The sequence below is a fragment of the Saimiri boliviensis genome, chromosome 6 (genome assembly GCF_048565385.1).
Source record: "Saimiri boliviensis isolate mSaiBol1 chromosome 6, mSaiBol1.pri, whole genome shotgun sequence".
NCBI classification, from domain to species: domain Eukaryota; kingdom Metazoa; phylum Chordata; class Mammalia; order Primates; family Cebidae; genus Saimiri; species Saimiri boliviensis.
Genome location: NC_133454.1, coordinates 32005575 through 32021456, shown reverse-complemented (window position 1 = coordinate 32021456; position 15882 = coordinate 32005575). Strand labels below are relative to the sequence as shown.

The window sequence follows — 15882 nt, the reverse complement described above, 5'->3', positions numbered from 1 at the left end:
CTTTACCTCCTTTAAGGTGGAACATCTATTAACATTTTTTTTTCAATTCTGCATGGGAGATTTTTTCTCCCATTTATTGATTTGTTTAAGCTTTATTTTATTATGGACTCATGGATATTCGTTTTATACTTTTTGTTACAACCATAACTACTTTATTGATTCCAGCTTCAGATTGAGAGTTCTTTCAGTCAGTTCTTTTGTTCCTTTGCCATACTCTCATCACTGTGCTGTTTTTTGAGCATTTCCTTACTTTCTGGCATGACAAGATGTTCCTGACTCATAATATATGTTTCCTCCCTCAGTTCTCGAATCATCATCTAGTTTTCATGGGAGTCCTGGTTCTTTTTTTTGGAAACCAAGATCTAGCCACTAGGTATGTTTAGTTACTACTTTTTTACGAAAGAAAAAGTAAGAAAGCCTTTTCCTTCTGAAACAAAAGATCATTTTGCACCTGTACAATTTGGAGATAATATGATGGGTAGGGTGATTATAAATACAAATTTTTTGGAATAGACTTATTTATGCCTGTCCCTTCAGGTTAAATGTTAGACATAAATGTCCTCAATTACATGACTAGCTTAGCACCAGGTTACAAAGGGAGTCTGTCAAATTTATACATCACTTCTGTTTGCAGGAATTGTTTCAATGTATCCCATTAGTACCTTACCTAATTTAGCATCTTTCACAATTTAGGAGGACCCTCAGATAATTTTTATTTGCTGAATAAGCAGATAGCTATTAAATTAAGCAGATGGTTTTAGGCAACAAAGGTTAACTGTTCTTCCCTAGGACAGTGCCTAAAGGGGCAGAGAAAAAAAGAAAAGTAATATGGTGTTAAGCTGCATGTTACCCAGTTTACTCATTTTTAAAGGTATCTTTAATTGTTCGATATATCTTTACTTGAATTACAGTCTTCAGCTGCTAGAGGGAGATGAATGACTAACATTAAATTAAGTGTTAGTATCATTTAAAAATGCAGCCTGATTTCAAATCTATTAGGTAGATTTCTTTTAGAAAGAAGGTTGGGTTAGACGGCATGTGCTTCTAATAATTAAAAAAAAAAAAAGTCTAGCCTGCTACTGTGATAGATATTCATACATGCCTCATCTCTTTTAGCTTTCTCAACAGTCCTGTGATCCAGTTATTATTCCCATTTAACAAATGAGAAACCTGACAGTCAGAAAGGGTGAGCTAAATCATATACTTAGTGGCACAGTTGGCTGTTGCCCTTATTTTATCTCAGGTCATTCATACTCTTGTAAGGTACATTTACAAGGAGAGACCCCTCCCATGATTTAAAAAATTTTAAAAATTTAGTATTTTTTAAAATACTAAGTGAGATTTTCTTAATTAATAAGGAATATCTTTTATATATTTGGGGAATGAAAATAGTAGATTTCAGTATTACTTTCTTAATAAATATTTGAGAAGTGCTTTTCTAGTAACCAGAAAAGGAGAGTTTTATAATAAAATTTGATTTCCTCTCTCAATTTTGTTAAGTGATGATGATTGCGTTTCATGTGTGTATCTTTAGCAACCATAAAATAGTAGTGTTTGAATTATAGGCAAAACTAACTACAGACAGCTATGTGTTGCATTTTGACTATGGTTTGGCTGCTAGGTGTGGATGAAGGGTTTGGTGTAGTGTTTTTGAAAATTATAATTCACAGATGATTTAAAGCTGGTTAACCTCTAGAATTCCAGTTCTTCACAAAGCCTCATTGCTTCTTCACATCCTGAGACTTCACATTTTAGAAGCTCCTTTTTAGTAACAGCTTTTACATAGAAAGTATGGAGAACATTATACATTGAAAAGCTAATCCAGTTTCATTTAAAATATTAAATTGTAAAGGTTTTTTGCTATAGGTACTGTAAAATGGCACTTTCTAAATATGAAAGCTTTTTCTATAAGGAATTTGGTATTCAAAAAAGATTTGTTGCCTCTGCATCAGTAAAGCAGAATGGAAAATGGGCTGGGGAGAGAACTTGTCTAGATGTATGTTGAACTTTGATTTTTCAAGTGGAATTCTATTTGTTTTACTTTTTTGCCTTGTTATCCTTGTTTGTTATGGAAAAAGTCTTACACAGATGTAATCCTGGAAAAATTGGGCACAAATCCTGGCTTTGTAAATTGAATTGTGCTTTTCTAGTGACAGAACTGTAGTGTTTTCTCTTTGCTTCATTTGTTCTTCCCCTGGAAGTAAAACTCACTTAATTTCAGTTTTAAAACTTACCAAATTCTTTTATATAGAATTTTAAGTAATGCAATTTAAGGAAATAACTCATTTGCAGTTTTTAAAATTAGGCTTCTTTTTACTAGAACATATTTCTGAAATTTGCCACTTAGCAGAATTAGAACTCAGGAAACTTATGTCTGGTTGTTTATTTGCTCACTGGAGAATCAATCCCATAAAATGTAGGATTTTAAAATTCAAATGTACAACTCTACTTATTTATTAGTTATAATTTGTATAGCACTGGGTTTTAATTAAAGTATGTGCCTCAAATGGTGGTGATTGAAAAATAACAGTCAAACTATGTAGCAGTTCCTTTCCTTTGTGAAGCCTGTGGTTTTATACTAATGTTTGTCCATAATTCAGAATTAAATATTAAATAGAATTATGTCTTTTATGTCTTTGTTTTAAATGTCTTATGTACATGTATATTATAAAGGATATGTTTTGTTCTTAACCATCTGTCTTGCCTTGAAATATTTAATAGGCTTAATTCAGGCAAATGTGCTTATCTCTTTAAAATTTGTGTTATGTTATGCATATTTTCCTTATGAATCAAACTTGGATTATTTTTTAGCTAGACTGTGTTTGTAAATGTGATATTGACATGTACTGTAAACATGCACATCTATTTAGAATGAGTTAAGGAGTCTCACAGAGCATATGTTAGCTAGTGAGCAGTGTCTATCACATAGTAATTATTTTAATAGAGAAGAAATGATTGTTAGCATTTATTTATGATTAACACCTTCACCTCCCTTACCAGCAATATCAACTCTTAAGAACTTAGCAATTGAAAAAACCAACCTTAGCCAGAGAAAGGATATCCATCAGAACTCTACAATAAGCCTCATCTTTAATGATGAAATAGTAGAAATATTTTCTTTTTTTTTTTTCCAAGCCAAACTGTATCCAGCTTTATTAAAGATACTTTCCATAAACAATCATGGTATTTCAGGCAGGACATGGGCAGACAATCATTAACAGTATACAACAACTTTCAAACTCCCTTCTTTGATGGACTACCAAAAATCAGAAAGCCACTATAAAACCCAATGAAGTCTTCATCTGATGCTCTGAACAGGGAAAGTTTAGAGTGAGGGTTGACATTTGGCATGTTGTTTAACAACTTTTCACGAGCCGACCCTGACTTTCAGGAAGTGAAATGAAAATGGCAGAATTTATCTGAAGATCCGCAATCTAGAAATGGAACCACTGCTCTTTGACAGGTGCCATCTCAGTGGCATTGCTGGCAAGTCCAGATTGCCTGACACACTGGTAACCAATGACTGGGAATCAGGTCCCAACAGATGTCTGGGCTTAAGGGAGTTAAGTCTATGCCGAAAGGACGGAAAGTGAGAAGAGGACATAAAAGCGAATTTGTGTTTCCATACCACAAGGCTTTTGTGTGCCAAGGTGGCCATGTGTGTCAAAGTCAGGGAATCCCTCCTCCTGGGAGCCAAGAGGAAGTCTCTCAAAACAAGAAGGGAAAGGCGTTTCCCCACATCAATCCAGCTTTGGAGACATTCTGTTAGTGACATATGCCCCTTCCCCCAAAACAGCAATGAAGTGTTCTGTGTGCTAACAACATAGCTTAAAAGAAAAGTAAAACAAAATTCTGCATTTTTATAAAACTTGATAAAAAATAGTATTTCAAACTGTACAGTCACCAGAAGTACACAGTTATCAAAAATGCACACACTTCACTTGGCATCTCCAGCACCTTCGGCTTTCTGTGCGTGGTCTGTTTTGGCATCTCCATTTTCTGCAAGGTTATTCCCTTCCTTGCCAGCATCAGCTTTTCCCTTTTCCCCTTTGGGTACCTTCTCTCCCTTCTTTGCAGGGGCCTTTTTAGGCTTGGGCTCTGGCTTTGGAGGAGCAGGTTTAGCAGACAACCTCACGGATCTTCTCTGTGGTTCGTCCTTCACCTTGGCTTTATCTCCTTAGCATCCCCTTCAGCCTTTCTCTTGGGCATGGTGGCGACGGCGGCGGGACGTAGGCGCTGAGCGCGGGATGCAGCGGCACGTGGGCTTTGGCCAGTCCAGGGGTCGCTCTTGCCTCTTCTTCACACTGCTCCGAAATATTTTCTTTAAGCTTAGCAACTTGATGATTACTGTCTCCACTTTTATCCAGCATTATGCTGGAAATCCTAGGCAGTAAAATAAGAAAGAAAAAATAATAAATGATACAAGAAATGAAAGGAATAAATAAAACTTTCATTATTTGTAGATGATTGTCTGGAAAATCTGAGAAAAATCTATATACAAACTACCAGAATTAATTATATAGCTTGGCACTGTTGCTGGATACAAGATAACATAAAAAAGATCATGCTTCTGTACCTTAGCAAGAATTTTCAAAAATGTGATTTAAGGAAGATTTCAGTTATTACAGCAACAAAAGTACCTTACTTAGGAATAAGTTAAAACGAGATTTAGAAGAACTTTATAGAAAACTTTGTTAAAGAAGCTAAAAGAATATCTAAATAAATGGATGAGTAAATTCAATAGCCTAGAGATGTAAAATATTTTCAAATATATCTTGATTGAATATAATTTCAAAAAAATTCAAAAATTTGTTTTGCAGAACGTGGCACAATTTTAGCTGACTCTAAAATTTATATGCAAGGGTAAAAGGTCAAGATTAACCAAGAGGAAAAATAAAGTGGGCAGATTCACCCAGTGAGACATAAAGCTAAAGTAAATCAGGATACGAATAAATCAGTCAAGTTTAGGAACTCTGTATATGACAGATGTAGTAAAAAAAAAATCAGTGTGAGAAAGAATGAATGAACTATTTGTTTAGCAATGCTAGGTTAGCCATGTTTAAATTTAAAAAAAGTAAGAGGTTGGATTTTCAGCTCACACACACCAACTGAATTCATTAGATTGAAAACCTAAAACTGAAAATAAAAACTCTAAAATTTTAGAAGAAAATATATGACAATATTGTTATGATTTATGGTATCAGGAAGAATATTTAAAATAAGACTCTAAAGTGTTACCTTTAAAGAGAAGATTATTATTTTTATTGTGCTAAAATGTACTAATTTTATGTGACAAATTCCATATGTGAAGACTGGAAAGACAAATCACATTTTGGAATAGTAGACTTGCAAAGAATATGTGTAATTGATGAAGATTAGTATCCAAATATGCAAAGAACATCTACAAATTAATAAGAGAAAATGCAACCCAATAGCAAGTTGAGAAAATCTATGAACAAGAAATTGAAGGAAAAATATATACATAATATTCAATCAATATATTTAAAAATGTTAAACTTCGCTATAATCAGGGAATCAGGGATATGTCATTTTTAAAGCAACTGAGAAAAATTATTTCACATTTGTTAGATCAAAAAAATTAACAAGTATGATAATACCAAGTATTGCTGGAGAAGTTGGTTAGTGGGAATTCTCACACAGTGCTGAAACAGCCACAGTAGAGACAAATATAGCAATATCTACAAACGCTCATTATTTTTAGCAGTTCCAGTTTTACCCATAAGGAAAGTCCCACATTTATTCCAAGAGACTGGAATAAAGATATTAATTGCACATTATTTGTGAACATGATAAGTATAAATCATTTGATAATTATTAATTGTGTTATATTCTATGACAGAATGATATCTATCTAGCTAAATGGGTTTCAATACACAAAACTACTATATATTGATTATAGACATATATGCTGTTCAGAAAATACAAGCTGCTCCTAAACTACACGTGTAATCTATCAAGTATCTTAACAGTTTCCCTCCTGCTTCACCACATCACCAAAGGCCTGTTTACCTCAGTTCTTTTTATCTAGTACCTTTTACATGTCTGACTTCCAACAAAAAAATTACAAGGCACACTTGTATAAAAGGCAAAATTTATATATAAGAATTATAGCTTTCTATTATAAAAATACATATAAAACATAAGAGAAAGAAAAATCATATTTATAATAAAAAATGTAAAATATCTAGGAATAAACTTAAATATGCAGAAAATATATGAAGAAACTTTTGAACTCTGCTGAGTGATAAAGATGAATACTTAGACATACCTTGTATTTGAACAGAAAAGCTCAATATTTTTAAGATTTTAATTTTTGCTTATTTTATAAATAATATGGTTAAAATTTGACAAGATAATTCTCAAGTTTGTAATCACAAGTCTGGAAACAATATAAATGCCTTTCAGTGGGGAGGATGATTTTAAGATTATATGTTTACTATTGAATATCTGCAGTATGAAATGAATAGTGGATCTCCATTTGTTTTTCAAGATAGATTCAAAATCCAAGGACAGAGCATTGTGAATAATAGTAGATGGTGTGATAGAAGAGGCTGTGGGTACATAAACAGGTGATACTAGTTAAGAGCAGGTTGAATGGAACAAATGAGACATGTTTGGAAGCTATTGGAATAATTCTAAGTAAAAGTTGCTAAAGGACATGTACTAGGATAATGGCATAATGCTTGGTAAAGAGCGAATCTTAAAAAAAATGATAGGTGAATGTAGTGTACACAAAGCTACCTTAACATTGCAGATCATAGGGAGAGAGGAGTCAAAGATGATTCCAGGTTTCAAATGTGGTGACAATATGTGGTTCATTTCTCATCTGCTCTCCCGTTCTCTGTATCTTTGCTGTTTCTTCTCTTATTAGTGGGGTCATGCTAAAGTTTTCTTCATCCCTTGGCGTCCTCCACTCTCTTCCACATCCTCTTTCTTCTTCATGGTTTCAGCTGTCATCTCTTTTTGGATGACTCCCACATTTTTACCTTTGGTTCTGATCTCTTTCTCAGCCTCTGGTCCTTCATATCCCTTGCTTGCTTGGGTTGCTATCATGTCATGATCATGGCCTTAGTGTAAGCAGACATCTGTTTGATTCCAGCTGCTGTTGGGAGATATATGTCACCTTGGAAAAGTACCCTAACTCCTGTAAAGATCAATTACCCCATTTACAAATGGGCATATGAATACTACTTATCTTTCAAGGGTGATACGAACACTGAATGAATAATGATCTTCTAAAAATAGTACATAAGCTGGGCTCATTCTCCTTGGTATGAGACAAAATGAAAGTAATTTAGATAATATTATGTCTACCTATCTTCTGTTTTATTTTTTTTTGTCAGATAATCTATTATGAACCATCATTTATTGGAAAGGACTGCCTGTAGTATAGCTCAGAAGGACACATCAGAAGGCGTGGGGCTAGTCCTTAATGGATGGAAAAGTGGGACTATATTAGTGGTGTGGGAAATGAAGAGACCTGCCAACATTTAGAAATAGATTAAATATGAGAGTCAAGAAAGCATTAAATTGTGACTTAGCTCATGTATAGAATAATGTGTTACCCTTTAGAGATACAGGATTTTTTGTAGAAGTTTTTGCAGAAAAGTGAAGGAGTTGACAGTTATTCCATTGAATGTAGCTTGCATGGTGGTGCATTTGTTACAATTGATGAAACAATATTGATACATTTTTATTTTAATACTAAAATACATAGTTTGCATTACGGTTCATACTTTGACGTGTACATTCTATGGGTTTTGACAAAAGTATGATGGTATATATTCATTGTTACTGTATCATGTAGAATAGTTTCAGTGTCCTAAAAATCCCTTTTGCCTCACCTCTTTCTTTTTCTCCTCTCCATGAACAGACAATCACTGATAGTTTTCTTTGTCCACGTTGTTGCCTTTTCCAGAATGTCATGTAGTTGGAATCATCAAGTGTGCAGCCTTTTCAGATTGGCTCTTTCACTTAGTAATATGCTTTCAAGATTCCTCAAGTCTTTCCATGGCTTGATAGCTAATTTATTTTTATCACTGAATGATATTCCTTTGTATAATGTACCACAGTTCATTTATCCATTCACCTACTAAAGGTCAGATTGCTTCTAAGTTTTCACAATTGTGAAAACTTGGATTTTAAGATGAAAATCTGAAAGTTTTTATTGATATTAGGCATACTAGTTTCTTAGTACTGCTATAAAAACAGAGTACCACAAACTAGGTGGCTTAAAACAACAGAAATTTATTCTTTCATAGTTCTGGAGCCTAGACATCGGAAATCAAGGTGTTAGCAGGGTTGACTCCTGCCAACCAAGAGAGCTTTGAGGGAGAATCTATTCCATATTTTTCTCACAGCTGTTCATGAGGGTCAGCCATCTTTGATGTTCCTCGGATTGTAAATGCATCAGTCCAATCTCTGCTTCCATCTTCATAGAGCATTCTCCCTGTTTCTTCACATTGCTGTCTTCTTGTGAGGATACAAGTCATATTGAATTAGGGGCTCACCCCATACCAGTATGACCTCATCTTAACTAATTATATCTGCAACAACCTGTTTCCAAATTAGGTCACATTCTAAGGCACTGGTGGTTAGACTTCAACAACATTATTTGAGGGCACAGTTCAACCCATAGCATGAAATGATGTTTTCTAGACATCCTTTTTGTTGTCGTTGAATCATGGATGGTGTTGTAACATTGTCCAGCTTTTGCTAGTTGTGGTTTCAGCTGAAAAGCCAAAGTGTCCTTGAGTGTGTTATAAAAAGAAAGGGCTTCCCTGTGCTTGAACTTGGTTGTACTTTCACATGTGTAACCAATAAGATCTATCCCAGATGCCAGTCTGTGGCTCTACCTTGTTAGATTTTTTGTTTGCATGGTTCATTTGCCTACTTTGTGGTTTGTCAGTCAAGTTGTAGGAAAAAAAGAATAAAGTATAATTGATACAATTTTCTTTAGAAGCATTATCCAACAAAAAATAAGTTACTAAGAAAATCCTTTTTTCCCCCATCTGGGTTTTAGCACAGTACATTAAAAAATCTGGAGGATAGTTCATAACTATATAGACACATTTTTCCCTTTCAGGTGATTATTATAGTGTTTTGCAGATTTCAGACAAATTATTTCCTGTTTTTCTACTGTCTAACTGTTCTACATGAAAACTGACCCTTACATTTGCCAACTTCCAGATCCAGTTTATAGTAATTTCCTAATTGTGTGTGTGAGAGAGAGTGCATTTTTGTGTTTATGTGCCTGTGTGTGTGAAAAAGAGAGAGAGGGAGAATAGAAAGGGAGGGAGTGAAAGAGAAGTTAAAATCACATGGAAAATTACTGGGCAGTTTGGAAATAATTTGATGAAGCAGGCATGGAAGAAAATCAGGACTGGGAAGGGAGCAATACCAAACTGTTTAGTAGGAATAAAAAAAAAGAATTATAAATTTGAATCTTGTGTTTTTTGATTTCAAGTAAGATTTTTAATAAGATTATCAGACTTTTCTTGATAATAAAATGATGAAATAGTGTATTAAATGCTATCGAAGAGCACATTTTATGGAATCTTACCAGCCAGAGCATCAGAGGCAGGCAGGGTTCTGATGCATCTAATAGAAAACATGTTGGATAGCCAGTTAGTGACATTATTTTGATTCAGTAAGAGAAAGTGCTAAATGTATCCTTGAGGATTTCTCTAGGAGTCAATTTTCCTCCCTCAAGTCTGAGGGTCATGTAACTTATTCTCCACTAAAGATATTTACACGTGAAGGCAGAAAAACCTAACACCAGACTGGCTTTGCTCTCTTGGTTCCCAACTCCCATTGTTTTTCTTTCTTTTTTAAAAAATTTCTTTAGGTTCTGGGGTACATGTGCAGATCATGCAGGATTGTTGCATAGGTACATACATGGTAAGGTGGTTTGCTGCCTCCTTCCCCCACATCATCTATATCTGGCATTTCTCCCAATGTTATCCCTCCCCAACCTCCCTGTCCCTCCCTTAGCCTCCTCAACAGACCCCAGTGTGTGATGCTCCCCTCCCTGTGTTCATGTGTTCTCATTGTTCAGCACCCACCTATGAGTGAGAACATGCGGTATCCTAACCCCCATTTTAAGAAGATAGGTTCCTGATGTTTTTGAGTTGCTGCTCTTGTTTTGACCTCACTTCATTTATTCATTGAAATCTGCTTTTTCTCTTCTTCCATTGCTGACATATCTGAGATGCAATTCTTCTCAAGTAAAATCATCAAGTATTATTCATATAATTGCTTCTATATGTTTTATAAGCCTAGGGTCAAAGTTGATCACTTTTCCAATGTATCGTATTCCTCTTTATTTCTACCACCATAGACTAATCCAGGATTCTCTTTCTTTCCTAGATTATCATCATTTCCTCTTCATTCTTTTCAGTTCTGTACCCTCCTTGACCATGCCATCTGCCCCTATCAAAGGCCTGCAGAGATTTTCTTTCTTTTTTTTTTTTAACATGACTGGTCAAGCTTAAAATCGTTACCTTCTCCCCAGTATTTTATTATAAAAATTTGTGAACAGAAAGTTTACAAAGGACCCTGCTGTATCCATTATTAGAATTCTGTCATTAACATTTTGCCCTACTTCCTTGTTATCTCCCATATATCATCTGTGTATCCATCTATCTATTCATCTAGCTTACCTTTTGATGCATTTCAAAGTAAACTGCAGACAGTACTTTTCCAACTAAATACGTCAGCATGCAAATAAATATGATATGTAGTTTTTCTTTTGATATAAAACATATCTATTGAAATACAGAAATCTTAAGTGTACATTCTGTGAATTTAGAAAAATGGATACAACTATAGAACCCTAATCCCTGTCAAGATATAGAACTTGTCACCCCGGATACTTTCATCATGCCCCTTCTCAGCCCACACTGTCATTCTTATCCCCATGGCAACAACTGTTTTGAATTTTTTCCTACTATAGTTTTGTCTTGCAGTATTTCATATAAGTGGACCCAAATGATAGGGACTGCCTTCTGAAGGTATCTTTAATGTAATGTTTTAAAGTCCTTATTCTTTTTTTGAAACCCTTCACTAGGAAACCCTAAGCTTTTACTCCATTTTTATCTCCCAACCCATCTCCTTTATTCTCTCAGGTAAAGATTAATCTGTTAATTTTCCCAAGTTGTGTCAGACCTGTGGAGTATTGCTGCTGTCTTCAGTCCTCATAAGAAATGAAAGGGAAAAGATTTGCTGCTTTCCTTAGAGCAGTTAGATGCTTACTATTCTGTAGCTAAATCTAGAATATTATAGTTAGGAGTCAGAGAGAGATTGATTTGTGGTTCCCTATATAACATGCCTTCTGGAATATTAATCCCTTTGATGAGCATTAGAGAAAGTGTGTCATATAGGGAATCTCTTGAGCAGAGAAGAAAAGCACCATGTGAATATGCCATTTTGGTAAAAGACAGTGAAAACTTCTGTTGACGCTTCTATTAAGTGAATAATAAGTACAGATGCCTCTTGACCTATGATGGGGTTATATCCAAATAAACCCATTGTAAGTTGAAAATACCATAAGTTGAACCATTGTAAGCCAGGGACTGTCTGTATTTTTTTTTTTTTTCCATTTTCACAGTATTTTCCAGATCTCTTTATGGTGCAGTTATCTTGATTTCATAGTTGCTAACTTTTCAGGTGGGTATTAATATCATGTTAATAATATGAATTTGTTACTAACTTCATACAGATTTTATTTCTGCTATTACATTTTTAAATGTCCTTGCAGTCATTCTCACTCATTTCTCTTGTCTCATTGTGTCTCTCTCCTTATGGTTTTCTGTTTCTACTCTCTCTCTCTTCCTCCTTCCCTCCCTTTTTCCTTTTATTCCTTTGTTTTTCCTTCCTTCCCTCCCTTTTTCTTTTCTTTCACCCTTTCTGTCTCTCTTCCTCTTTCTCTCTGTCTGTCTGTCTGTCTTTCCCCTTCCCTTTCCTTTGTGGCAGGGCCTCACTCCCATTTCCCAGGCTGGAGTGCAGTGGAGTGCATCATGGCTCATTGAAGCCTTGACTTCTGGGGCTCAGAGTAATCCTCTCACCACAGCTTCCCTAGTAGCTGAGACTATAGACCCACGATGTCATGCCTGAACAACTAATTTTTTGCATTCTTATTAGAGACAGGGTTTCGCCATGTTGTCCCGGCTGGTCTTGAATTGTTGATTTCAAGCAATCCACCTGCCTTGGCCTCCTAGAGTGCTGGGAGCACAGGCATGAGCCACTGCGCTGGGCCTTCTCTTTCTGTTTTTTAGAAAATATGGCTTACTTCCTTTTGTTTATGCCAAGTACCTTATGCATGTTTGTACAAATGCCTATAGAGAATTATTTTTCAGAAGATTGCTTTTTTGTTTGTTTGTTTTTTAAAGCTTTGGATTGATACTCTCTTGTCTTTGTAATTCTTTTTTTTTTTTTTGTGTTTGGCCTTTTTTTTTTTTTCCTAGTCTCTTTTCTGTTCTGTTTGATTAAGGATAGATTTGTGTAGAATCTGTTTGTCAACAAACACAGGATCTAGATTGCCCCTGTCCCTGTTCTGTTCACTTGAGTTCTAGTTGAAGTTGCTTTTCCTCTCTCCAGTGTAGAATTAGTTGTTTATATACAACCTTTAGCATATGCCTATTTTTAAAAAGCTGTCATCTAGAGCAGCTCTGCTGGACAAGAAAAGATTTTGTATTGCTTCTTTTCATCGCCTTGCTCTTTGACATTCTAGTCAGAGAGAATATAAGAAAGCCTACGTGTGGTTCTCAAATGTGCTACTTGCATGAGGTTTCCTGTCTCTTTTCTGACTTTATGAATCTTTAAAAGGATTGCATCTCCTATGTTTCTGTGTGCCTTTGCTGGAACTACCCTCCTCCCTTCTATACAGAACATAAATATTTTCCAGGAGTTTCAGGTCCCTTCTGAATGTAGAAATGTAGAAAAAGAGGAAGTCATGTGGATGTATACATATGCAATATGGGAACTACTGCCCAGCTTTATAAGTGACACATACTTTGTATTTCTGAGTGAGGTGGTAGACTGGGGGAAAAAACAAAGCATCTTCCTTTCTATAATCTTGCACCTATTTGATTTTTTTCAGTATACACTGCTATTTGTTTTGTATCTTTGGGTCTAATTTTGTTGCTTTCATAATTAATAGAATTATTTGCAGATTCTAGCAGTCAATCAGTTGTCAGTTTGAACTATTATTAATAATAGACAACACTTATTAATACATCTTATGTGTTAACACTGATATAAGTGCCTTAAATGTATTAACTCATTTAATTTTCATAGCAACTTATGTGTGGTACTATAATTGTCACCATTTTATAGATGGGGAAAATGAGGCACAGAGAAGTTGAAAACCTTGCCTAAGAGTACCAGGTTAGGGTGTGGTGCAGTCAGCATTTGAACCCAAGAGGTCTGTATTTTTGTTGATGGCAGTTTTTGCCTTTTTAACCCCATCTTCATAGGCTGGTGCTCCTTTCCTCCTCCGTCGTCTTTTATGACTACGTAAGACTATTTAGGGACTGGCAACTAGATAGCATTTTTAAAAGATGACCTTTAAAGATGACCTTTCTGAAATTTAGATATGGTACATAAAAAATACATGTGTGTTACATTATGAAACAAATTGTTAAACTTTCAAAAGAATGAATTTGTTTAGATTGCAAATTTATTGAAAATAAGTTAACTTGTTCTTTGTAGTTCTTAGTTATTGGTCACAGGTGAGCCAGATTGTGGAGGATGGAGGAATTAATGGGGTTGGAGACAGAAATTTACTGTTTGACAGTTAAAGACATGGGAGGAGGTAAGGAAGGTTTTCGGTAGTTAATGGAGGATATATTTAGCGTGTAACAGTTTGGGTTCTATGTGTATATCTTTGTGTTCTCTGCGTTGAAACTCCTTTAGAGAACTGTGTTTCTATATCCACATTCTTGGAATACAGTGCAGCATCCTTCACAAGGTAACTACCTGGTAACATTTGTTGATCATGATTTATTTAAACTCTTTTTCAGTAAGATTCTTTATCAACATCATTTCTAAATTCTCTAAACATTAAATCTACATTAGAACTTAATTTTGTCTGAGTTTAAATGTGCTGTGGCCCTTCAACATGGCTTAATGGAAAGGGAATGGGCTTTGGAATCCATTCAACTGTAGTTCAAATCTACACACTGGCACTTTAACTATGTGATCTTGAACTAATTAGTTACCACTTTCAGCTGCTTTTTCCTTATTGTAAAATGAAGATATAATACCTCCCTTATCTTTAGGCTGTCTTAGGATTCAATGCAAAAACATGTAAATTTTTTTGTGCAACAAATGTAGACTGCTTTGATATTATTTAAGCACTCAGTAAATGTTTTCTAGAAAAACAGCAACTTCACATATTATACATGCCAACACTACAGTTTGAAAAACTTGATTTAAAATAGTGTATATGATATGATGTTTTAACTTCAAGAGCAAGCATACTCAGTTGAAATATGAGTGAAAAAGTAGCCTATGAATAAAAAGTTTTTTTCTTGTCCTTCCTACCCCAGGTCCTGAGGGAGTCTAACAAGTTAGCAGAAATGGAAGAACCACCCTTGCTTCCAGGAGAAAATATTAAAGACATGGGTCCGTAATGGTATTTTTTGCTTAATGTCCTTCTCTGTTCTGACTGTGCAGACTGTTCGGTACTCTCAGCATACAGAGAATAAACTGGCTGTCAGAGACACCTCCTGTCTGGCAGCACTCTTTACCTGCAGCCTTCCCAACATCTTAGTGTGTTTTACAGACCTAGGCCTATATCCGCTGCGAGTATTTCTGTTTGGACTACTGGGAAACGTGCAAATTGAATTATACATTGCCTCTTCTCTTGTTTGCTTTACTGTCTTTAAATGTAGGGGGCTTTTTTCTAAAACTTTTACTGAATTCTGTGAAGGAAAATTCTAGCATTTTGAATTATTGTATTCAGATACTGAATTGCCTAGATAAAAACATTGAATTGTCACCTTACACAAGTAATTTTTCTCAAAACACATTCTCTTCTGTTTGCCTCCTTTATGTCTTCTCTGAATAAACTCAGGTTAATTTTTGGATGAAAGATGTCATCTCCACTGCATCTGTTTGTATGTAGATGCCTTTCTCTGCCCAGCCTAATATTTATAATATGGACTAGAAACTGAAAATGAGCTTCTAAGCTATTCTTTTTTCCTCATGATTTTGCTTTGTTTCATCCATATGATAATCTGCAGATATCTGCTCATAAACTCTGAAATAAAGTAATATGTTAGAAGAATGAAGTAAATGATTTCTTAGTTAATATAGCTACCATCTTTCATTTTGGTACTAATCACAATTTTTAAACAGGATTTTAAAAAATGCTTAATTTTACTTGGCTAGATGTCATTTCTGTGTGTAAAAATAAACCCAAGGGAGGACCTATACGCTAGATGGATTATTATTTACTAAATTTAGCTTCCCAGTCTTTAGCATGGTATCTGTCTTTCCTTGCTCTTGACTCTTAACTGAATAACCTCTTAGTCGTTTTCTTTTCCCCACTCAGCCTTAGGTATACACTAAGCTCCCAGTCTGAACTACTTACTTACATTTTTTCAGCATTGGCTATTTTATAATGACAGTAATTATTATTATTGAGTGCTTACTATCTCAGTCATTCTCAAAGAGTATATTCTTGAGCACTATTTTATAATGACAGTAATTATTATTATTGAGTGCTTACTATCTCAGTCATTCTCAAAGAGTATATTCTTGAGCACTATTTTATAATGACAGTAATTATTATTATTGAGTGCTTACTATCTCAGTCATTCTCAAAGAGAATATTCTTGAGCACTATTTTATAATGAC

The 15882-nt window shown here is 34.8% G+C and overlaps 2 protein-coding genes across 7 annotated transcripts in view; one reads left to right on the top strand and one right to left on the bottom strand.

Moving 5' to 3' along the window:
- Positions 1 to 15882, top strand: part of MTMR2 (myotubularin related protein 2) — a 91515-nt gene that overhangs the window by 47305 nt on the left and 28328 nt on the right. For 5 of the 6 annotated variants that reach the window (XM_003923797.4, XM_003923798.4, XM_074400443.1 and 2 more), the window contains one exon: positions 14571 to 14646. In XM_003923797.4, coding sequence (XP_003923846.1) covers positions 14571 to 14646 — 76 coding nt within the window. Of the gene's footprint in view, positions 1 to 328; positions 374 to 14570; positions 14647 to 15882 lie in introns of those variants that run through there. The other variant, XM_074400446.1, reaches the window with a different exon arrangement.
- The window catches only part of CEP57 (centrosomal protein 57), an 85133-nt gene continuing 73091 nt past the window's right edge, over positions 3841 to 15882 (bottom strand). The window contains exon 12 of the transcript XR_012518003.1: positions 3841 to 4383. The gene's annotated coding sequence lies outside the window, so the exon portion shown is untranslated. The remainder of the gene's footprint in view (positions 4384 to 15882) is intronic.